The sequence below is a fragment of the Pteronotus mesoamericanus genome, unplaced genomic scaffold, assembly GCF_021234165.1.
Source record: "Pteronotus mesoamericanus isolate MK-2021 breed Mesoamerican mustached bat unplaced genomic scaffold, CSHL_Meso_final contig_105, whole genome shotgun sequence".
Taxonomy (NCBI): Eukaryota; Metazoa; Chordata; class Mammalia; order Chiroptera; family Mormoopidae; genus Pteronotus; species Pteronotus mesoamericanus.
The window spans coordinates 18,957,611-18,981,693 of record NW_026555006.1 but is presented as its reverse complement, the minus strand read 5'-3'; the positions used below and the strand labels follow the sequence as shown (position 1 = coordinate 18,981,693).

General features: G+C 36.0%; 1 protein-coding gene across 1 annotated transcript in view; it reads left to right on the top strand.

Annotated features, from left to right (window-relative positions):
* PTGER3 (prostaglandin E receptor 3) overlaps window positions 1-20,482 on the top strand; it is a 197,063-nt gene extending 176,581 nt beyond the window's left edge. Inside the window, exon 3 of the mRNA XM_054574693.1 lies at window positions 20,467-20,482. Within this exon, the coding sequence (XP_054430668.1) occupies window positions 20,467-20,475 (9 nt within the window). The 3' untranslated portion in view covers window positions 20,476-20,482. The remainder of the gene's footprint in view (window positions 1-20,466) is intronic.
* Window positions 20,483-24,083: the final 3,601 nt, after the last annotated feature.

Genomic DNA, 24,083 nt, shown 5'->3' with positions numbered 1-24,083 from the left:
TTTATTACATGAATATTCATGCATTAAATTTGTATCTTATTGTGTGTGTTTAGAGTATTTACATATGTTTTTATATTATATGAATGATTTGCTACTTGGTTTTCTTCACTAAAAATTATATTTCTTGAGACTTAGCCATATTAAAACATGCGTTCTAGATCATTAATTTTAACTGCTGTAGAGTATTTCATGATTTGGAGAAAGCATAATTTGTTCGTCAGACCCTTACTGAGGGAGAATTTTTTTATTTAACCATGATAAGCAGCACTGCAAAAAAAAATTATCTGTGTGCATGTTTGTACACATCTGCATGACTTTCTCTAAGATAAATAACCAGGACTGAAAGTGCTGGATCAAAGCACACATGCATCTTCTTATGCCTGCACACATAAAAGTTTCCCCCATGTGTATCTATGCCAACATGTTTGTTGTGGCAGAATTTTAGCAAAGATTCTGTTGACTTAGCTTTTCTGATCATTTTGGACATTAAATTTTGGTCACAATTACGTATAAAGTCTCAATAGCTCAGGTATTTCTCTGGAAAATGTCAAATGGGTTTTATCATTCTCCCTGCAGGATGGATCCTCCCATTAAACCTAATCATGACTCTTTAGGAGCCAGAGGTGCTGTTCAGATGCCCAGGAAGTTCAAAGGGGAGCTTTCTACCCAAGGTGGTTTATGTCTTCTACTTAGAGGCATGGTTGCTAATGGCCTGTAACCACTATAGCTCACTCACTTTGAGAATGTTGACTTAATATAAAAGTTTTAGATTGTATTTCTACACTTTGCAACAGACTCAAGGCTGGGTCTCTGCATCTCAGCACCTTTGGGGCATTAGGTGCCAGATAATCCCAGTTTACCTATTTGCTTATCATTCATTGTTTGCTATTCCAGTTTCAGCTCATTCTTCTTTCTTCTTCCTTTTTCTTGTTTCTCTTTTTTCCTCCTTCTTCTCTTTCTTTTGCCACTGGAGATTTTTCTTACTGTCATCTCAGCCATGAATCCATCCAAAGGTATGTCTGCAATACTTAAGCCACAATCTAGGTGTGTTGTACTGGGGGGCCACACAGTGTTTCTAGTCAATTATACAGTCATTTTTGAAGGCCTAATCAGGGTTGGGTTCATATTTCTTTTGTCTGTAATACTGTACTGAAACAGACCAGGTGGAGGCCTAATTTTTTCCAGGTTATAGGGTTTTCCATCTCCTTCCCACAACAGCACAGACTTAAGGCAAGAGGTTAACTGTGTGGGCCCAGGACCCTGTTTATACAATGCCCTCTAAAAGCTGGTTATATTTTTCTCTATTCTTGTCATGAATATGCTTACCATTGCTTTCTTCTATAAACCTCAACAACCAGTTAGTGGATTCAACTTTGGCCTTGTTGCATTACATTTTATACAGATATTTTATGTATTTTATCTGAAGCAAAATACAACATGACTGAGTAAATAAGGGTGTGTGTGCAGCAAACTGTAACCTTAAAATTTTATCTATTATTTAGTATAATAAGAAAGAAGGTAAAGTATAACTGATAAAAGAACTTATCAGAAAACAGACAATGTGTGTCCTCTGGGAAGGAAAATTACAAATCTCAGACTGATCAGAAATAAAAATTCATAGCATAAATATCCATATTTCATGCATGTGCGATTTAAGTGCAATGTTATTGTAGGTAGGTCTAAACCTTTGGAGCCAGAGGGGACTGTTGGCAGGTGTTTTGTTATTAGGTGTCCCAGCTGACTGCTCCCAGAGTCCTCCAGCAGTTACATGCTGGAAAGAAGAAGCAGGTGTTATCAGATGACTGCTCAGGAATGTGACCTAAAGGTGACACCAATTGGGACACAGAGACTGGCCATATGGCTCTCTTTGGTGGGTTGTTTTAAATAGTTATCTGCAACTCTTGATGTCTATGATTTGTACCTGGGTCACCTTCAATAATTTCTCTTCCTGTAACAGGGAAAGCATTGCTGGGAAATAGGCAAGTGAGAGTAAACAAATGGAAGACACAGTCATTTCCGGCCCTATTAGCCAATATAAAACTACTTGCTAGTCCTAGAGTCAAGTTTAGTAACCCTTAGATATTTCTGGATGCTTTGTTTATAAATTGAACTTCAAAGTAATGAATACTAGTGAGGATGGATGCTGTAGCTGAAAGAGTTCAGGATTTGAAGGGATCAAGTCTTAGTCCCATTACTTAACAGTTTTGCAGCATGGGTCTTATAATCTATCTAGGTGTTATTACTTCAATTTGTAAAATGGTGATTATAACAGCAACCTCAACAGATTAATGTAAAGATGAAATAAGAAAATATAGGATGCCAGGCAAATGGTAGATGCTGAGTATTTATTGGTTCCTTTTTCATCATCCACCCAAAAGTCTGGGTTTGGCATTGGAAAACATTCACATATTCACAGTGGGAATCAATTCCTCCATCCATACTAACCATCATTGTTATTGCTCAAAGGTAGCCAGCAATCTCCTGCCTTAACACAATGAATCTGGTTGTTCCTTTTTCCTGAATATTCTCCCAATTATGCACATGAGCTGACTTTTTTATCTCCCTAAGCTCTTTGCTCAAATGTCTCCCTTTCATTGTGGCTTATTCTGACAACCTCATTTAAAATCGCAACCTATACATGTCTTTCTTCATTGCTGCCTCATCACTGTACTGCTGATTCCTCTCACCATAACTTTCTTCTTTTCTTTTAATACAGTTTCACCTTCCAGAACTCTATAAATTTAATTTTAATTTTTTATTGTTTATTCTCTGCCTTTCTTCACTAAAATGTATACTCCATAGAGGCTAAAACCTTTATGTAATTCACTGATGTATTCTGAGCACATGTTTCCTGGTATGTCATTAGGGCACAATAAATACAGCGGGACAAAAGTAGGTTTACAGTTGTTTGTATGGAAAATAAAACAATAGTTAATAAATAATACAAAAATAAACCCTTTTTTTTTGGTACAACTGTAAACCAACTTTTGCCCCACCTTGCATTTTTTAATGAATGCACACAGGCATTTCAGACTAAATCAGACTAAAGAACTTAATTCAGGCATGGAGTGTACCCTGAAATACCATGCTTTTTTTTACTGCCACATCCTCAGAGTCTGGAGTATAGAAAGTATAAAATGTATAATGGAATGGATGAAAACAATGGTTAAAATACAATGCAGTTCCCAAGAGGGCTGGGGATTACCCAGGCTTAGGCAAAGATCCATCAACATTATTCTCTTCTTTCTGAATCTGACAACCAAACATACTACTGGCTTAGGATTTCTTTCTATATTTAACTAATGTTATGCATCCAGAAGGTCAAGAAAATGTGAAGAATATTAACTATACCCTAAGAACTTTGATGAAATCACAGTGAATATTTATGCTCATTGAGTCATTTAAAGTTTGGATGTGGGATTTAAATTAACACTGAAATGATATTCATCATTTTTATAATAAAAGAGCAATACAGTGAAATTCAGTTGCACCTCATCATTAGATAGTCTCACCTTCCTACCCATGTCACTTTGAGTTTGGCTGAGTAGGACATTGGTTGGCATCTGTTCTCATGGACTGATCCTATCTATCTAGCTCAGGTGAAAAGACACAACTGAGTAAGCCCCTTCTGAGAATTTATTCTTTATTCTTAGAATTTTCTGCTGTATATACTATCAAGAAAGAATTGTCTAGTACAGTCTTAAGAGTATAACACTCTTAACACTCAAGAGATGATATCGTGCTCAGAGAATATTATAGAGTCAAATACAAAATGAAGGATAACTTCATAACTGAGTTATTTGGAGGAACACAAACTGTGTGACATAAGACAAAAAGGAATGAATGTATGTTATAAATACAGGAATGAAAGTTTACAGAAGTCACAGTAAATTTTTGTCAAGAGCTCTGGAATTCAGATCAGCTTTATTGTCACCTGACCTCTCCCCCACAACTTCCAACAATTGAAATGATGGCCTTTCCCCTAAGATCTTCTCCTACTGAAAACTTTAAGGCAAGTTAATCTGATTCCATACAACAGCTGTGCTCAGTCATCTATATCCAAAGTGTCATATATGCTTAAGGACCAGGTATCGTGCAAAGGCTTTATGTGACACTAGCTCTTGATCTTGCCTTATAATTATGCATTTATCAATTAAGTGTGCCTTAGTCTTTTCTTCAGATATTAACACAATCAAGGACTTCACAAGTTGCACTGAAGAAATATGCCCTAGGAAAGCACTGAAACTGTCTGTATTCTACTTCATTGCTAACACTTTCATTTATTTGAACACACAGGGTAAAGGCAATATGCCATAATTTTGAAACAGCATGAGAACAATTAAGTCAATCATTCTGGTAAATAATTTAGACCTTCAAAAATACTCTTTAATTTGTGCAACACTCGTAAGTGCTCAAAATCCAAATGCTTCACTTTAGGCATAGATCTCCCAGGTGGCAGACAAAACCGCCAACTTATTCATGATTCATTCTAAGTTCTTTACATCAGGCTGCAACTGGGAACACAAAGAAGGAACAAGCAATCTAATCCAGAGTCAACCATTGGAAATTATTCAGCTGATATTACGATACAAAAATTTCTGAAAGTTGAGAAAGAGAAATCAAAATATAAAATTATAAACTCAGCAGTATACTGTTAAAGTATGGATGAGCTAAAATGGGTGGCCCTGTGGAGAGGTTCTATGTCAATTGGAAGAGATGAAGAGCTGTTTGCTCCTAAGACTCTGATCACAGAAGTATAACTCAGTCCTGTGGTTAATTGCAAAATAGAAAACAGGGTAGAATGAAAAATGTATTAAATAGTTGGTGCTAAAAGTAACTTTGAGGACAACTAATCCAATCCCCAGTCATTTTACAAAGAATATAAATGAGTTCTTAATAGAAGTCAGATAATGTGTTCTCAATCCACAGTTGGTTGATAACAGAGAATATACCAGAAAAAAACACGAGATACTACTTCACACGGGTCAGAATGGCCATCATTAACAATCAACAAACAACAAGTGCTGGTGAGGTTGTGTGAGAAAAGGGAACACTAGTACACTGTTGGTGGGAATGCAGACTGGTACAGCCACTGTGGAAAACAGTATGGAATTTCCTCAAAAAAATAAAGATGGAACTGCCTTTTGATCCAGTGATTTTACTGCTGGGATTGTACCCTAAGAATCCTGAAACACCAATCCAAAAGAACCTATGCACCCCAATGTTCACAGCAGTGTTATTTACAACACCAAGTGCTGGAAACAGCTTAAATTCCCATCAGCAACTGAGTGGACCAAAAAACTGTGGTACATTTACACAATGGAATATTACACAGCAGAAAAAAAGAAGGAGCTCCTGCCCTTCACAACAGTATGGATGGAACTGGAGAGTATTATGCTAAACAAAAGAAGCCAGGGGGCGAAAGACAAATACCATATGACCTCACGCATAGATAGAACCTAATGAACAAAACAAACAAATGAGCAAAATGAGAAGCAGAGACATGGAAATAAAGAGCAAACTGACAGTAACCAAAGGGGATGAAGGAGAGGGATAACAGGGGAAAGAAGGGGAAGGGGCAAGTCAAGGAATATGAACAGAGAACTCATGGGCACGGACAACAGAGTGGGGATTGACTGTTAGGGGCTTGGGTGGGGCAGGGGAGAGCAATGGGGAAAAATGGGAAAATGTGGGACAGACAACTATAATTGGACACAATTAAAAAATAAAAAAGAATATACTATCTTTGACATTTAAGTTGTATTTATCTTATTAACTTCATCTAACATATTAGGATGTCAAGTCATATAACATGAAACAATTGAACTGACTCAAATTTATGAATGAATTTTTATTTTATTTTTCATTGCCTTTGCTTGGTATTAGTTATAATGCCCTTTTATACTTCTATTAGAATGTTATTGTTTTCAAATAGCTTTTCTTCTGCATAGGCACAGGTGATTTTTATAAACAGGCTATAAAATGGAATCCCCAGGGTCTATTCCTGATCAGCTACCCTGATTTCTACCCTGCAATTAACCACAGGGATGTGAATGTACAGCACTGAGGAGAATCAACCTGCAGTCCGCCATCACATGATTTTAGACACTGAACCTTGGCACAGCAATTAAATTCACCAGCTGGAGAAGCAATTAAAAAAATAGAGATCCAGATTACTCTTCAACTATTTCAGATGCATGGCTCTGGTTACACAATGAAAACCCAGAAGCCACAAGGCCACAGTAGAGGTGGCAATAGCCAATCTAGTTAACAGCTCACAGGCTGTTAGAGCTGAGAGTTACGTAGTAGTCAGCTCTTGCCCAAGGTCACAGAAGTAATTAATGTCTGACTCAAAACATAAACCAAGGATTCCTCCCATGAGTCCAGGGCTCTCTCCAACTTATTTTTAATGGTGAGAATAATATAGCTCTGAGAGATTTGTGTATATTTTTCTGAGTTCTATGGCATATTTAATTGACCCCACATAATTTCAAATGAATCCTTTTTGAAGTTTTAAGGATCTTTGTTCATTTTGAAACTACAAGTTATTTACAAACGTTAAAAATACTAAACTAGACTTTCTTTACTTTGTTTATTTAAGAAGAGGAAGGACAAATTGCTCCAAACCCCAAGATGTTGATGATGAGAAACTGGACCAGTATTAATCAAGGACACAGGAAATATCAAATGCCCACAAATACAAGCAATGGCAAATTTTATGTGCCGTAGTGGCAGAATGATTTAAAAGTAAGTATAAGGCAAGAAAGATAGGAGATAAGGAAAAAGGAAAGCTGAGAACATAAAAATCTCTTTAAAACCTCCTCTAAATTACCCTTTTTAATGACAGGTCTTGCTGTAATTAGTAAGCCAGGATGACTAAGTTACTTTCTCAAAAAGCTGTTCATGTATCCAGATGCTATCTTCTACCCCTCAAAAAGGAATCTGCAGCACTTCAGAGCACTAAGAAAAGTAATGGCTGAGCAATCCCCTTCAGAGTGCTGCTTGCTTCCCTTATTAAGGATCAGACTTTGTGGTACAAAGCAGTTGAATTGACCATGAATCTAGGAGTTAAATAAAACTCTCTCTTTGTTGCTATCATTTTTAAGTGTTTATTATACATCACAAATGTTAGACCTTGAAGTCCCCACCTGAGTTCCTGTAGCAGGGACCTCCTGCCAAATGCATTACTCTGTCAAATGCACAAATGATAAACTTTTATTATGTTAAGTCACTGGAACTTGGAGTTGTTTGTTACAGCCCCTAATGTTACTTAACACGGAGAATCATAACTGTTTTCAAATAGGTAGTTTTTTTCCCATGTGGTAGATATTATATATAGTTTTTCACAAATATTGTTTCTTCCTCACTTCTGAAAATTTAGAGGATGTGATTACTGGTTTTCTTGAAGTTGAGGAAAACATTTCTGACCAACTCTGGCCAATAAATTATGAGTAAAGTTATGTGTGGCTGAGGCTGTGGAAGTCTCATTTAATTACCCAAGCTCTCTTTTCCCTTGCTGAGTGACTGAGAGAACCTATGTTCTAGGTGGTGCAGCTGCAACATAGTCTGCGCCCACTGGCCTGGGTTCCTGAGTGACTGTGAATCTGAGTTCCATCTTACCCAGCAAAGCATATATTATTTGAGCAGGAAATAAGTTTTGATTAAATCAAGTCAGATTTTGAGGTTGTTCACTGGCGCAGTACAACCTACCCTATTCCAATATATGACATACAGGCTAGAATATGTACTGTATATGTATATATTCATATATGTATCTAGCCATGTTTGTGTATATATACACATATATGTATATTTTCATACATGTATATATAGATGGATGTATATACACAGATAAGCATATGCATATGCATTAGTCAGAATATGTATATATGTATACACATATATACTGATATTACTAAATTATTGCATGAGGAATTTTGATGTTACAGTGGTGCTTTATTATATGCCTTTAAAAGAAAATTTTTAGCAATTTAGGTCATTTTTAGTGACATCATGACAAAACTCATACATTAAGTGTCCTCTGTTGGAGGTTCTGCAAGGTGCTAATCACACCCCTTGTCCCCTCTGCATTCTAAACAGCATGAAAAATAAAAAGAGGAAATTGGTGAAATTGTGGATCTCAAGATAATAACTTTTTTACCCCAACAAATGGTCAAAATGGACTTTTCTACCCTATACCACCTAATGTGAACTAACTCATTGGTTTCCTTGCAGAGAGCAGCTGAGGGGCTGTGGGCTTGCCCCTCGATGCAAAAAAACTTAGTCCAGACAGCTCAGTGTATGAAACAATTAGCAAGGAAGAAAGCAGGTACTACTTAAAGACATGTTAACGAGGGAGTAAGACACTGTCGTCTTATGCAATAGTGACGTTCACCTTAAACTTACCTTTCAGAGAAGTAAATAATGAGATAACTGGAGAGACTTACAGTGGTCTTCCAATATTGTTTCTTCATGGAGGGACACAGAGATGCTTTTTTTTCTATTGAGTTTTGAGAAGTTGATTAAGAACCTTCTCTTCCACCTACAGTAATCCTTTCCTGAGTCTTTTGCATTTTTGCAGTTATCACTAGCAACGTTAGAAGCTATCTTGTCTTACTAAGGAGACAGGACAACTAAGTACAATGATATACTGAATTGGATCCTGGGAGAGAAAAAGGGTATTAGTGAAAAAACTGGTGAAATCTGAACAAAGTCTGGAATTTAGTTGATAGTGATGTACCAATATTAATTTCTTAGTTTTAATAAATGTACCTTAGTTGTATGAAAGTTTAATGTTAAGGGATGATAGAATGCAAGGTATATGAGACTCTCTATACTACCCTTGCAACTCTTTGGTAAATTTAAAATTATTTCAAAATTTTTTAAAAGAGGAAAAAAATATCTTCTTCTACAAGCTATGGGGCACAATCATTAAAAATCTAATTCTAGGAGCAAGTTTATGACAAAGCTGGCTTAAAGAATAAATGGATTAGGTAGGGGAAGGCTGAGTGGTTATTTTGGAGTTCCTCTTAATATTCTGACTTAAATTTAATAATAGTACTGTTCTTATAATGCCCTGTAGCAAAGCTTAAACAAGATTGACATGTATAAGTAAATCTGCATTGAAGCCTAGTGAATAATGAAAAAAAGGAACACTTAGAAAAGTTGATCTATAATATGAAGCTGAATTCTCATCATTTTGCAAATCCTGAAAGGTATTCTCCCTTACTTTGCTCTCAGTTTCCTTCCACTTGGGGAAGTTCTTTTTTTTTTTTTTTAAGATTTTATTTATTTTTAGAGAGAGGGGAAGGGAGGGAGAAAGAGAGGGAGTGAAACATCATTGTGTGGTTGCTTCTCGTGCATCCCCTACTGGGGACCTGGCCTGCAACCCAGGCATGTGCCCTGACTGGGAATCAAACTGGCAACCCTTTGCTTCACAGTCTGGCACTCAATCATGAGCCGCACCAGCCAGGGCTGGGGAATTTCTTTTTAAATATCCCCTCTCCAAGAATGATACCTACCCCTCTCAACCTCTAAATCAAGAATGAGGATGTTATAATTTTATCCTCACAGTTCTTTGGTGGGGGGGTTTCCACAGACATACTTGCTGGATGCAACATCCACATCTCTACATTGCAAATGAACTCAATGTTTATGGAATAGATAAAGAAGGGACGTTTGATGTGAACAAACAAACAACCTCTTAAGAGTCAACACAGTAGAAAATAAATGGTTAATAGCTTTGGAACCAGAAAGAACATGTTTAAATACCAGACATGCCACTTTCTATCCAGCTTCCCTTAAGCAAAATATCTATTTAAGTCCCAGGCTGCTTAATCTGTAGAACTGTGATGATAGAGCTTATTTACAAAGCTGTTGTGAGATTTATATGACTCATCATACCCAAAACAGTTCCTGTGATGCTGAGGGAATAGATTTCACAGACTTAGGATAGTCTTCAAAAGGTAGGATATTTGATTTTTTAAAAAAAGTAGGATAAGTTTAAACTATGGCTCCGAAGATACAGGGAAAAACAAGTTTCAGTGTGAGAAATGAAGGTATATGACTGTGAGGTGGCTTTGCTGACAGGTGCATACTGTCTTCACAATTGTACACACACCAGACTGGTAACAAGTACAGTTTCAGAGTACCTTTAAATCAGCATAATTCCACTCTTAGGTCATGACACCATAGAAATACTCACACGAGGCACTCTCCTGTCAGTTTCAAGATTCATTGGAAGGTATAACTCAACACACTGTAAGTGACAACTTATTTTTCTATTAATTGCATAATCACAGAAAACTCAGTCAAAGTGAATTTCCTGGTTGTTGGTTTAGGGCTTTCAGTACCTCCACTGCTAACAGAACAAATTTAAGACTAAGATGAATACAAAATGGCAGTCATCTACTTTGATGAAGAAGATGCTTTTACCACCCAAATCAATGCACATTAATGGCCTTCGAGCTTAAATTCCAAGTAATTGGTGAACATATATGTAACCTGACAATTCAGTGACCAGAAATGATTCTAAGAGCACTGATCACAGTGGTGATAGCTTATAACAAATACAAGAGCCCTTAGGAAAATGTTCTAAGGTCTTATAAAATCAACTAATGATGTAGTGATATTTTGTCCTGTTTAATTACCAGTCATAATGCAATATAATTAAACCCAGTGGCAGAAGGATAACAGTACCAAGATGTAGACAATTAAGTTAATCACAACACATGTAAGATATATTTATGCACCACATAAATCTTCTGACAGAAAGGATCTACAGCTACTGTAATTATAGCATGCATTTTTCTGGTATTTACATGTAATAAAAAATACTCATTTTCCATATTATAAGCAATAGAATGAATTATCAATGATAGTGTTGCTAAAAATGGGATACTAACATTAATTAATCTTTAAAGAATTAGATTTAAGAGTTTCAGAATTATTTCTTCTAGTTCAGATGCTTAGAGAAGCCCTGGGTGAGAAAAATAATAATCTTAAAGGGTAATCATAATTATTTCTTTCAAAAATTCATTTGTAGTTCATCATATATTTTGGGAAATAATCATGTGTTGGTTATATATCATAACTATCTACTCCCAAGTTTGCAGTTCTTTTTTTACCTTTCTTATATCATTTGACAAATAAATTTTTAAATTTTAATTTTAATACATTTGTCAATCTTCTCATATGGTTTATGTGTTTGTGTGATATCTAAGAATTGCTTCCCTACCATGTGGCAACATATATTTTACCTCCACTGCTAACAGAACAAATTTAAGACTAAGATTTCTTTTTTCATATTTAAGGCTTTAATCTCTCTGAAGTTCATTTGTGGGAGAAGTTAAAATCTAATGTTACTTTTTCTAAGGAAAGCCACTAATCCATCGCCATGTTTTTTATAATGGGCTACCTTTTTCTCACTCTTTTATGACACAGTATCTATCATATATATATAATGTATATTTATATTGTATAGATTAAAGGTTATATTATATTTTTAAGCCAGAATAGCATTATTTTATTTTATTTTATTGTTGTTCAATTACAATTGTCCCAATTTTTTCCTGATGTGTCCCCTGATATTTCAAATCAATGGGGAAAATAAGGCTTATCCAAGCAAAGACCACTATTACTTGAAATAAAACAAATATAGAGCCCTATTTCACACACTATACAAAAAATATTCAGGTGAGTTAAAAATCAATATGTAGAATCTAAGGAGTTTTAGAAGAAAATACAAAGTAATATTTTTCTTACCCTGAAGAAAAATATTCAAACCCAGAAGCTATAGAGTAAAATATTGACAATATGACTATATTAAACATTTAAGACTCTATAGTTATATACATATAAAAAAAGTTAAATGGCAAGTAATAGAATAGCAAAGTATTTGTAACACATCTAAAAAAGAGCTAATAGTTTTATTTTTAAGGAAAATATTCTACAAACATTTAATCAAAAAAATGGGTAAAGAATACCAAAAAGTCATTTAAACCTTTTTAAAAAATAATAGAAATAGGCAAGAAATATACAAAAACAGATTTAGTTTCAACAAATAATAAAGTAACAATTAAAATCACACATCATTGTCACAATCAGATTAATACGTATCAAAAATATCAGTAATATCAAGTATTGGTGACTGTGAAAGGAACTGGGTATTCATAGGCTCTTTTTCTTCATCTTCTTAAAACAGTCCTTTTAGCATGTTTTGCAGCACTGGTTTGGTGGAGGTGTATTCTTTTAGCCTTCTTTTGTCTGGGAAACTCCTTATTTCACCTTCCATTTTCATTGAGAGCCTTGCTGGGTAAAGCAGTCTTGGTTGCAGGCCTTTGCTTTCCATGACATGGAATATTTCTTGCCACTCGCTTCTGGCTTAGTGTTTCTGTTGAAAAGTCATCTGCTAGCTGTACTGGGGCCCCCTTATATGTTACTGCCTGTTTCTCCCTTGCTTCCTTTAGGATTCTCTGTTTGTCTTTGATATTTGCCATTTTCATGATGATGTGTCTTGGAGTGGGCCTCATTGGGTTCCTCTTGAATGGGACCTTCTGTGCTTTCTGGACTTGTGTGACTTTTTCTCTCCTCCAATTAGGAAAGTTTTCCATCATTACTTTTTCAATCAAGTTCTCTATCCCTTGCTCCTCTTCTTCTCCTTCTGGTATCTCTAGTATATGGATATTATTACATTTCAAGTTGTCCTGCATTTCTCTAAGGGCCTCTTAATTCTTTTTGAGTATTTTTTCCTTCTCTCGCTCTTTCTGGGAGCTTTTTTCTACCTTGTCCTCCAGCTTGCTGATTCTATCCTCTGCTTCATCAAGCCTGCCTTTGATTCTTTCTACTGTGTTCTTCAATTCAGAAACTGTATTCTTCATTTCCTCTCTTCTCTTATTGATAATTTCTATGTCCTTTTTCATGCTGATATCATTTGTAGTAAGTCCTCGTAGTTTCTCTGTAGTTTTTGGTAATTCTGTCTGAGCTCATTGAGTTCATTGAGCTTCCTCAGAACTGTTCTTGTGAACTCAGTATCTGATAGTTTACTTCCCTCTATTTCACTTAGTTTTTGTGGGGATTCCTCCTTTCCCTTTGATTGGGGGGTGTTTCTTTGTCTTCCCATTATTTGTGAGACTCTTCTTTTTTGCTTCTGCTTCTTAAATTGATCTCTCTTTACTTCCCAACTTTGTGGTGTGAACTTCAATGGTAGGAGACTGCTGTCTTTTTTGTTTGGATATGCCTCTGATGATGCCAGATATTGACCCCATCTGGCCTTAGGCAGTCTGTTTGAGACTTCCAGGAATCTACTGTCTGTGGCTGTCTCCCTCAGCTGTTAATTTAGTCACTTTGCACTCAGCAGGCCAGCTTAGACACCACAGGGCAGGACAGAGTCCCTCCTGAGGGCAGGGTTATTGGGTCCCCTCATGCTGCTGTTGCTCAGGGGAATAGTCTTCCTGAGCCAGATGGCTATTGCCATATGGGAGAGGAGCCAGCACCAGGATCCCCCCAGCTATTCTCTCCCCAAAGCCTCCATCTCCATTCTCTCCTCAAGTGTCTCTAGACCACTCTGCACCCTTTTTAGCCAGGGATCTACTATCTGTGCCTGCCACTCTGTACTCAGCAGTCAGGCTTTAGCACTACCGGGCCAGGGCCGAGTCCCTTCTAGGGGTGGGGCTATTGGATCCTCTTACACTGTGGCCAATCATGGGAGTGGTCTGCCTGAGCAATATGGCTGCTGCTGTATGGGGGATGAGTCAGCACCAGAATCCCACCAGTACTCTCTCAGCTCTCTCCCCAAAGCCTCCTCCCCAGTCCCTTCTCAGGCATCTCCAGCCCACTCTGCCCCCACCTTTGCAGGAGACCAGGGTAAGTGGCTGCAAATAAAAATGTATACATTGGCCCTTTAAACAGCTCTTTGCATATTTAGCCATGTTTCTCTGGCAGAGAGCAACCCTGCCACTTTTTGCAGCTAGTTGTTATCTGTATATTTTTTGAGCTCTGGTGCTGTAGGCTGGAGATCCCCACTTATGGTTCAGACCCCGCTCTTCTCAGGGGGATCCAACTGGTCATTTCAATATCCTTCTGGTGCTGTCACCCATGGGTGCCCTGCCTGCCCTCTCAAGTCTCTACCACACTCCTTACCAGTTATGTTGTGCTAAAGCTGATTTTTTTTGGTCTGTCCAAAGTTATAAGGTGCCTCTCTCACTATTGTTCAGTTTGTTTGTTCCAGGTGATTTCTCCACAATTTAGTTGTAATTCCAGATTGGTCCTGGGAAGTGGTTAGTGTGACTTCCACTCGCACTTCTGCCATCTTGATTCTCCCCTTTACCCATTTTTTGATTGGATTTTTTGTCTTCCTGGTGTTGAGTCATTTGTATTCTTTATATATTTTGGAGATCAATTCCTTGTCCGAGATATCATTGGCAAATATGTTTTACACACAGTTGGTTCCCTTTTCATTTTGCTGATGTTTTCTTTAGCCGTGCAGAAGCTTTTTAATTTGATGCCATCCCGTTTGTTTATTCTTTATATCTTTTGCCCTGGGACTTATATCAGCAAAAATATTGGTGCCTGTGATATCTGACATTATACTGCCTATGTTTTCCTCTAGTACTTTTATGGTGTCATGACTTATATTTAAGTCTTTCATCCATCATGAGTTTATTTTGGTGTATGGTATAAGTTAGTGTTTTAGTTTCATTGTTTTGCATGTACCTGTCCAGTTCTCCAGCACCATTTACTGAAGATACTATTTTTGCTCCATTTCATGCTCTTGCCCCCTTTTTTAAATATTAATTGACTATAGAGACATGGGTTTATTTATGAGCTCTCTATTCTGTTCTATCAGTCTATGTGTCTGTTCTCATGACAGTACCAGACTGTTTTGATCTTACTTAATACATACTTGTTTTAATTCCTATCAGTGTATAATAAATCTTGATATCTGGTAGTGCAACCTGTCTCCAAATATATTGTAGCTTTTATTCCTTTAGTCTTCTATATTAATTTTAGAATTAGTTTCTCATGCTCTCTAAAAAAATTAACATATTTATAATATTGAGTCTTCCATATATATGACATGGCGCTCCATTTATTCAGATTTTCTTACATGTGCTTTAATGTTTAAAATTGTCTCCATAAAGTTCTTTCATTTGTTGTATTGGGTCAATTCCAATAAAACATAATTTTGACACTATGTTCACTAGGATCTTCTATTATGTTTTCTAATTGATTATAGAGAGTAACATCCTTTTTTGTTTCTGACATTAATAGGAATACTTCTAAATATTAACTAATATGAAAGAAATTATTAACCAGTACTTTGTAAGCCCTTGTTTCTTTAACTATATTTTTAAAGTTATTTTCTTAACTGTTCACGTGGGCATTGAAATTAACAATTTAACTGAAAATAGTATAGCTTGGATTAATCCCAACTTAATTTCAATAGTATGAAAAACATTGGTCCAATGTATTTTCAAGTCCCTCCCCCTCCTCTGTGTTATTATTGTCATGTAAATCATATCTGTGTACACTATAAGCCAATCAACACAGTTCTATAATTATTGCTTTGTGCAGTTGTATTTAAGCTACCATGTTAAATTACATTTACCAGTGTCCTTTTTTTTTTTCATGGAGTTTCAAATTACTGTCTACAGTCTTTTTATTTCAGCTTGAAGGACTCCCTTTAATTTTTCTTATAAAACAGATCTGCTAATAATGACTTTTTTTAGTTTTTGTTTCTTTGGGAATGTCTTAATTTCATTTTTGAAGGATAGTTGGATATAGAAATCTTAATGGACAGCTTTTTCTTTTTGTAGTTTGAATATGTCAACTCTGTTCTGATTTCCATAGTTTCTGATAGAAATCAGCTGTTACTCTTATTAAGAACGCCCCTTCCTTGTGATGAGACATTTCTCTCTAACGCTCTCTAGAGTCTCTCTTTGTCTTTGTCTTTCAACATTGATTATGATGTGTCTGGGTGTGAAGTGCTTCTTGTAATTTCTTGAGCTTCTTGGATATGTAAACAAATTTTTTTAAATCAAATTTGGGAGGTTTTCAGTCATTATTTCTTCAAATACTCTTTTGTCCCTTTCTCTCCTTTTCTTCTGGGACTCTCATTATATCTGTGTTGGTAAGGTTGATGGTGTGTCACAGGTCTTTGATGTCTGTTAATTTTTTCTTTTTTCCTGTTCCTCAGAGTAATTGCAATTGAATGATCTTCAAGTTAAATGTTTTGTTTTTCTGCCAACTTAAGTCTGTTGTTGAGCCTCTTTAGTAAATTTTTCCTTTGTTATTGTAGTTTTCAACTTAAGGACATTTGTTTCCATTTTATAATTTCTGTCCCTTTGCCAATGTTGTCTATTTGCTGAGATATGGTTCTCATACTTTCCTTTAGTTCTTTAGACATGGTTTATTTAAGTTCTTTGTGCATACTTATAATAGATACTTTAAAGCCTTTTTCAAGTAAGTTCTACATCTTGGTTTACTAAAGGACAGTTAATATTGACAGCTTTTTTCCCTGTGTATGGACCATAATTTGTTTCTTTACATGTCTCATAATTTTTTTGTTGACAACTCAACATTTCAAATATGTATTGTAGCAAATTTTGCAATCTTATTAATTAATCCTCCTTGTCACTGTTTGTCATTGAAGCTGTCTGTTATTGTTGTTCTTGTTCCTGCTGAGTTTTTTTGTTTGTTTTCTGGCTTTTCTGACTGTCTACAAAGTTTATATTATTTGCATTGCATGGCCATTATAGTCTCTGCTTGATTTTGTTTGTGGTCAGCTAAAAATTAGACAGATTTTCTTTAGTCTGTTGAACAAGTAAGTTTTCCAATCTTTCATCAGATGCTCTTTTGGTTGTTAAGTTCTGTTTTCAACACTTTGGTAGTTTACAGCTCTACCTTAGCCTTGACTTCCAGCTTTTGCAGAGCTTCGAGAACTGTAAGAGGTAAGAATAAGAGGCTGGGCATTCACATAACATTGCATGTGTGTTTGGCATTTTAGATCCCCAGAAATAAGTCAAAGATCTTCAAAACTCACTATGCACTCCCCATTCCCCAGATTGTCCTTTTAAATATTTTGGTCAATTTTTTTTGTCCCTACCAATATTACTGCCTATGCAACTGCAACAATTGCTGCTGACTGTTTTACCTAACTTCCCTGAAGATGGTGATCTTACTGAGAGAGAGTTGAGTCAGGTCAAAGAATGGTAGGCTTTCCAAACAGAACTTCCCCATTCAGGTCATCTAATGATAATTCTCTGAAAATGAAGCTGTTAGGGGAGTTACAAAATATTTGTACTTCCTCCAGAGGCTGCTAGGTAGCTGGTTTTCACAGGTACTATGTCTCTGAGACTGCTAATTTTCAAGGCTACTAAGCTAAGAAAAGAGAAATGGGGATAGGACAAGTTGATACACCATGGAGCTCACTGTTCTTATCAAAAGTCAGGTGTTTTTCTTGAATAAGTTCTCCTCACATTATTGCAAAGTTGATTTTAATATTTTTTTACCACTGTTCTTATTAATTTTCTGAAAGAATAAGTTTCAGTGGCCTTTATTCTATGTAAATATTTGTGTGGCTTCCAAATTTATATGTTGAAGGTCTAACCCCCAGTGTGATGGTATTAGAAGATTTGGCCTTTGGGAGACAATTAAGTTTAGATGAGGTTATGAGGGTGGAGCCACCATTTTGGGATTAGTACCCTTATAAGTATTAACATCAGATAGTTGCTTCCTCTTCCTCTCTTCACCACTTGAAGACAAAGTGAGAAGGTAGCCATCTACCAGTAAGGAAGATGATCATTACCAGAATATGACCATATTGTCATCTGTCATCTTGATCTTGGACTTTCCAGCCTCAAGGATTGTGATAAATGTCTGTTGTTTAAGCCAGTCTATGGTATTTTGTTATAGCAGTCCAAGCTTATAAGACACTGCCTTTCTGGAAGTTCTCCTCTATTTTTTTCATATATTTAATAGTTATAAGTGCTTCATTTTATAAAAATTTCTTCCCATTCTCTTTGCCCATCCTATTAGAGTATTAGATTTTCTCATTGGCCTGGAAAGGTTTTTTTAATAATAAGCATATGTAAACTGTGCCATATTTTTGTTTTCCTAGTTTATTCCTGGGTTATTATTTGCTTTTAAATATTATAATTTTTGTATATATAGATTTTTTTATCAAGTCCAAATATTAATATCTACCATTATATTTTTATATATTAGGAAGAGTTAAAAATCATTCATATTTTCTAGGTTTTTTAATGATTTCATTTGTATATCAAATGTATCCATTAATCTAGAATTAATTCTGGCATATGTTATAGTGGGAAAAATCACCTTCATTTTTGTCCCCAAATATCAATTTCTATAACAGAATTTTTCTAATAATCTATCTCATCTCCCATTGGTTTGTAATACTTCATCTATCATATTTTAAATTTAGAAATATAATTATATACAATAAGAAAGTTTCTGGGTTATCTCTTTTGAACTTTGAACAAACCCCTACTCTTGATAGAATACTACATTATGTTGATACAATCCTGCTTTATAGTCTTTTAATTTGTGGTTATTAACTCTGAAGTTTTTTTTAATATGCAATGTTAAGAGCAAACACTAATTGAAAACTAGTCTTTGGAGTATGTCCTTTCTGTCTTTGCTCCTGTAGTTCTTAAATTCTTATTCTAATTTCAACAGAGGCACTACTTCCCCTAAGGAAATTTTTGTGAGTCCTTCTTTTCCTCCTCCTGGGTTCAGTTAGGAGCCTTTCTTCTTTGCTGCTTCCTTTTTTAAAGACTTTATTTATTTCTTTTTAGAGAGAGGTAAAGGAGGAAGAAAGAGAGGAAGAAAAACATCAATGAGAGAGAGAAGCATAAATCCATTGCCTCTCACACGCACCCCCTGAATGGGGGCCAAAGCCACAACCTTGGCATGTGCCCTGACCATGAATTGAACCAGCAACCTTTCACTCTGTGGAACAATGCCCAACTGACTGAGCCACACCATTTAGAGCTTGCTGCTTCTTTATATTTTCATAATGTCTCATTAATATCTTTGTTATGGCATATATCTCATTGCATTTGGAGGGCTGGGGTTTTGACTATTTATACCACTGGACTGTGATAAATTCTTTGAGGGCAGAGACTATGTTCTGTATCCATGGTGCTTTGCATGATTTCTGACCGTATTAGTAGCTCAATAAATTTCCTTGAAGAAATGAATTAATGGTATCAATTGACCATTCCTCTGATGTGAAAATGGGGAAAAGAATATGTAGTTTACAATTTGAGCATTGTTGTCATTAATCTAGGGCTTGTGAATATAAACATCTAGGTATGATTCAGTAAAGTCTTAATTTTGAATTTTCTTATTCTGCTTTAGTAAGATGTTTGACTATCATTGTTGGATATCTAAAAACTGTGGTTTGAATGTGGTCCCCAGTCATTTGCTGTTGAAACTCTCCTCACAGATTATCTGTGTTGCCAGCTCTATTTGCTTTTTAAATGAAACCAATTTAAATCAAGTGTCTATAGAATATCTGCTAATCCCAGCAGGACTCAAATGTCTCAGCAGTTGTTATATGCACTTGGAGAAATGACTTTCTGTTGCACACGTCTGGCCTCAGCTTCTGCAAAAGAAGTTATGACTATTGGATACACATTCACACCCCTGACAGACCTTACAGGACTATGAGTTTCCAATTAGAGATTTCTCAGGAAGCTAATTTGTACCCCAGTAGCTAGTTAACAAAGAGACAATTGGTTTCCTTGATAACAGCTATAGACTTTTGCATTTTGAATCAAACTTGCATCTCAGCATCACATGTAACCAACTTATTAAACAAGCCATATTTTTAGCAAGAATTAAACATTTTTAAAAAATCAGAAGGGACTATTTACGTTTTTCAAGCAAAAATATTGGAAGTTTTTAAACAGTCTTTTACCAACCAAAATGATCATAAAGCCAAGCATTTAATCTATTCAATCTATTACACTATGTCAAAATCATTTTGAAATAAGCCAAGATATAAATAAACACATGAATACATACATTATAAGAAAGACAGATAATTGTAGTAAAGCAGAAACGATTCAATAAACTCTCATGAATAGGAAGTACAAGCTGAGAGCCTGGAGTAGAACTAAAATAATTATAACAGCTTAGCTGTAAACCACACAAACGAAAAAGACAATCATTTAAAGGAGACTTAAATTTGCAAAGACAATTGAAGTGAAACACTTATGAATTTTGTATTAATCCAGTCTAAGGCAACATACATAATATTGACAAATGCTTCTGCATTCCACGTTAATTTAATGAGCTCATCTCGAATAATCTGCATTGACTACTTAGAGTCCTTGAGGCTCTCTTTAACGCTTTGATACTCAGAAATGTGGCTTTTGCATCGTCTGTTTATGGTCAGACATGACATTACAAGATTTGAAACTTGTCTTTCTCCAACAGGAGGAGTGAACGTGACAGCAGGCATCGGCTCCCGGCACTCAGCAGCTACATGGGAGCTCTGGAGCAGAGAGGAAAGGACACTGCAGCGAACCACGCAAGGGGTCTGGCAGGAGGATCTGACTGTAGGTTAAGGCACGGCTCAGCAATGAAGAAAAGAAAAAATTCCGCTTTTACATTTAATGTAATCAAGTCTTAACAATCAAAATCCATATTTATTCTCACTTCCCAAGCAGGATTTCAAAGTTTTGATTTTCATGAAAAGGAAATATTATAAATGTTTAATTCTGTTAATGAATAAAGGATGATGTGTTCCAGCTAATACTAAATTATAAAGTTCAACATGTCATTATTGGTGCCAAAATGTGTGATATAATCACAACTTTACTTTCAGATAATGTGATTTTTACTGGGCATAAATAACCTCTCCAATTCCCTACAGCAAAAGAAATTCCCATTCAAAGAACCTAAATCCCCACTTACAGAGAAGTCACTCTTTTTGAAGTAAGCACTGGTATACCTAGTTAACACTGCAGTGTAGATTAGCTTATTGGCATCTTTTGGCTTCAGGGAAACTGGAAAAGGAGGCTGTGGTTGGCCTGGGCAGCTAGGGTTTAACTACCTGTCAACTTAGAATGCTGGAAATAGCGCAAAGGAAGTGGAAACCACCTGACAGAGACATTTTGATGGGACAGAAAAGAAAGACAGAGGCCCACAGCTTCTCAAACACAGCAACATTCATCCTTCCTCTAGGGCTTTGCACTTGCTATTCCCTTGAAACTCCCCACTCCTCTGTATAACCCCAACCCCAATTCTCTACCTGGCTACATCCTCTTCAACTTTTGTGTCTTAGCATAAATGTCACTTCCTCAGGCAAATCTTCACTAGCCCATAAGATTAGGATGTACTCATGGAACACTGAATTTTTTTTTTATTTTTGCACATATAAACTACAATTAATTCTTTAGCTGTATTTTTAATCTCTTCCCAACTGGATGATAAACATCATCACAGCAGGACTGACTTACCATTCTTTCCCAACCATTAACACATTATAAACACTTTTAAAAAACTTGTGGCCCTGGCCAGGTGGCCCAGTTGATTGGAGCATCGTTCCGTGCACCAAAAGGTTGTGAGTTTGATTTCCGGTCAGGGCACATGCCAAGGTTGAGGGCCCCTCCCTGGCTGGGATGTGTACGGGAAGCAGCCAATCAATTTGTTTCTCTCTCTCTCTCTCTCTCTCTCTCTCTCTCTCATCTCTCATCAATAAACATATCCTCATGTGGGGATTTAAAAAAATTTTTGTGGACTGATTGACTGGTACAATGTGAGGGTGGTGGATATCTAGGTGGCAGTGGAAGCCTGAGAAGGTTATGGACAGGAATGAAAGAGAAGATGAAGGGAGAAGGGGACAATGTTTTTAATTTTTCAATTTTGCTATTTCTTCTTGGCCAAGCTTCAACCTTGCTACTTCTTATTGGCCTATTTTTCCTACTTTCTACAACATTCTCTTTGAGGGTTTTTGTAGGAACAACAATAAAATCATATATAAACTTATATAGTGCTTATCATATGACCGGTATTGTTTGAAACACAAACTATCTTGTTTGGTCATCACATAATCCTATGATAGACTTTTATTATTGGTTTGTAGATAAGGAAACTGCTGCATTAAGAGATTGATTTAATAATTTCCTGAATTCACACAGATGGGATGTGGTGGACCTAGTATTAGAACTCAGCATTCTGACTTCAGAATGCATGCTCTTAAATGCTTTCCTAAGATTATGTGAAAAGTGGGTGTGAAAGACATCTTTGTGCTTAATTAGCATCTATTTCTAACTTTCTTTTTCCTTGCCCACCTCTCCTTCGTAGGACAATTTGAATTTTATTGCTTTTCCTATCTACTTTACATCTAGTGGTGGCTCTGCAAGCCAATTTTGATAAGCGAGGCAAAAGCAGGTATCTTCTGGAGAGAGAAGGTTTCTGGGGAAGCAATTATTTTTCTAAAAACATAATGGGATAACCATGGGTTGTGGCCAACTTTCCCTCTGGTTACTGTCTGGGATGCAGATATTAAGCCTAGAGCCTTTAGAAGCCATTTCATATCCATGAGGGAAAAGCTAAAGAACCATAGAGGAGGCAGCCAAAGCTTTTACAATATTGAGGCACTGAACCAATGTCAGCATCTGACCGTATCCAATTTTTATTGTTCTGTGGTAAAAACAAAGCTCAATTTGTTTACCCATGCTTGGTAATGTTTTCTGTTACTCATTGCTGAAAACAAACCTAAATGATACAAATAAGAGAAAACACTACCAAGAGTGGGTAAACAAATTAAGGTTTATATTATGTTATTTTACCATATAACAAAAAGAAGGGAGACCTAAGGGACTTCTGAAGACTGATAAGGTAATTACAGTGTCCTTCTAAGATGGAAATAGAGGGAGATGCTACTACAGGAGCAGAGACAGCAATGTGAAGATGGAAACAGAGGTTGGAATGATGCAGTCAGCAGCCACCAGAAGCTGGATAAGGCAAGAACTTGATTTTTCACTGGATCCTCCAGAAAGAACCAGTCTTGATTGTAGCCACATACAATTCATGTCATACATCTGGCCTTCAGAGCTGTAAAAGAATGAATGCATTTCTATTGTTTTAACCCACTAAGTCTGTGGCAGCCTCTTACAGCACCAAGAAGAACCCAATACGAACATCCTCTCATTTCAAGTCACCATAGTTTTAACTCCTATAGAGGGTTCTTGATTTTTTTGTTTTCCCCCAGTAGTGTCCTCTTGTCCCCTGTCCACATTCACTTAATTACTTGAACACTTTTTCCATCAGCATCCGCATTTTTGAAGCACTGCTTTTCTCCCATTACACTCATCAAAACACCAGTTCTGAGTTAGTCCCTTTACCTGCTTTCTCCATCCTTGCACCTAGAATGCCAGGAAATTCTAAGGAAAAAAATATATAATATCAGAAAATTTTATCACTGAAAATGTATGTTTTCCAACTTATCTTAGAACAACTTTGTCTAATTTTTCTAAGAATCTATTTCTGTTCTTTACTACTGTTTAATGTCTTCTCCTAATCTCTCTCTGTTTTATCTCAGCAGATAAACTCACTGACTTCATATAGAAAATTGAAACCATCAGTCATAAAAAACAAAAGGTTTTTTTTTTCTGAAAATCTATTTACATCCAAATCATCTTAATCTCCTTTTGTTCAAGATCATAAGTCTCCTAACTACCTGCTTGGAAGTAATATGAGAAGTTACACAGTCGGCCCTCCAAATCCATTGGTTCAGTATCCATGCATTGAACCAAGGGTGGATCAAATATATTTTTTAAATGTTATGTTGCTGACATATGCTGTGCATGTTGTAGGTCTGCTATAATTGTTCCTGTACTGAACATGTACAGATTTCTTTTTTTTCATTTTTTTAAAACAATTCAGTATAACAACTATTTCTATAGCATTTACATTGTATTAAGTATTAGAAGTAATTTAGGGATGATCTAAAGAATACAAGAGGATATGTATAGGTTACATATCTTCTTTTTATATAAGGTATTTATATAAAATAGCTTTATATAAAGCTATATAACCTATATAAA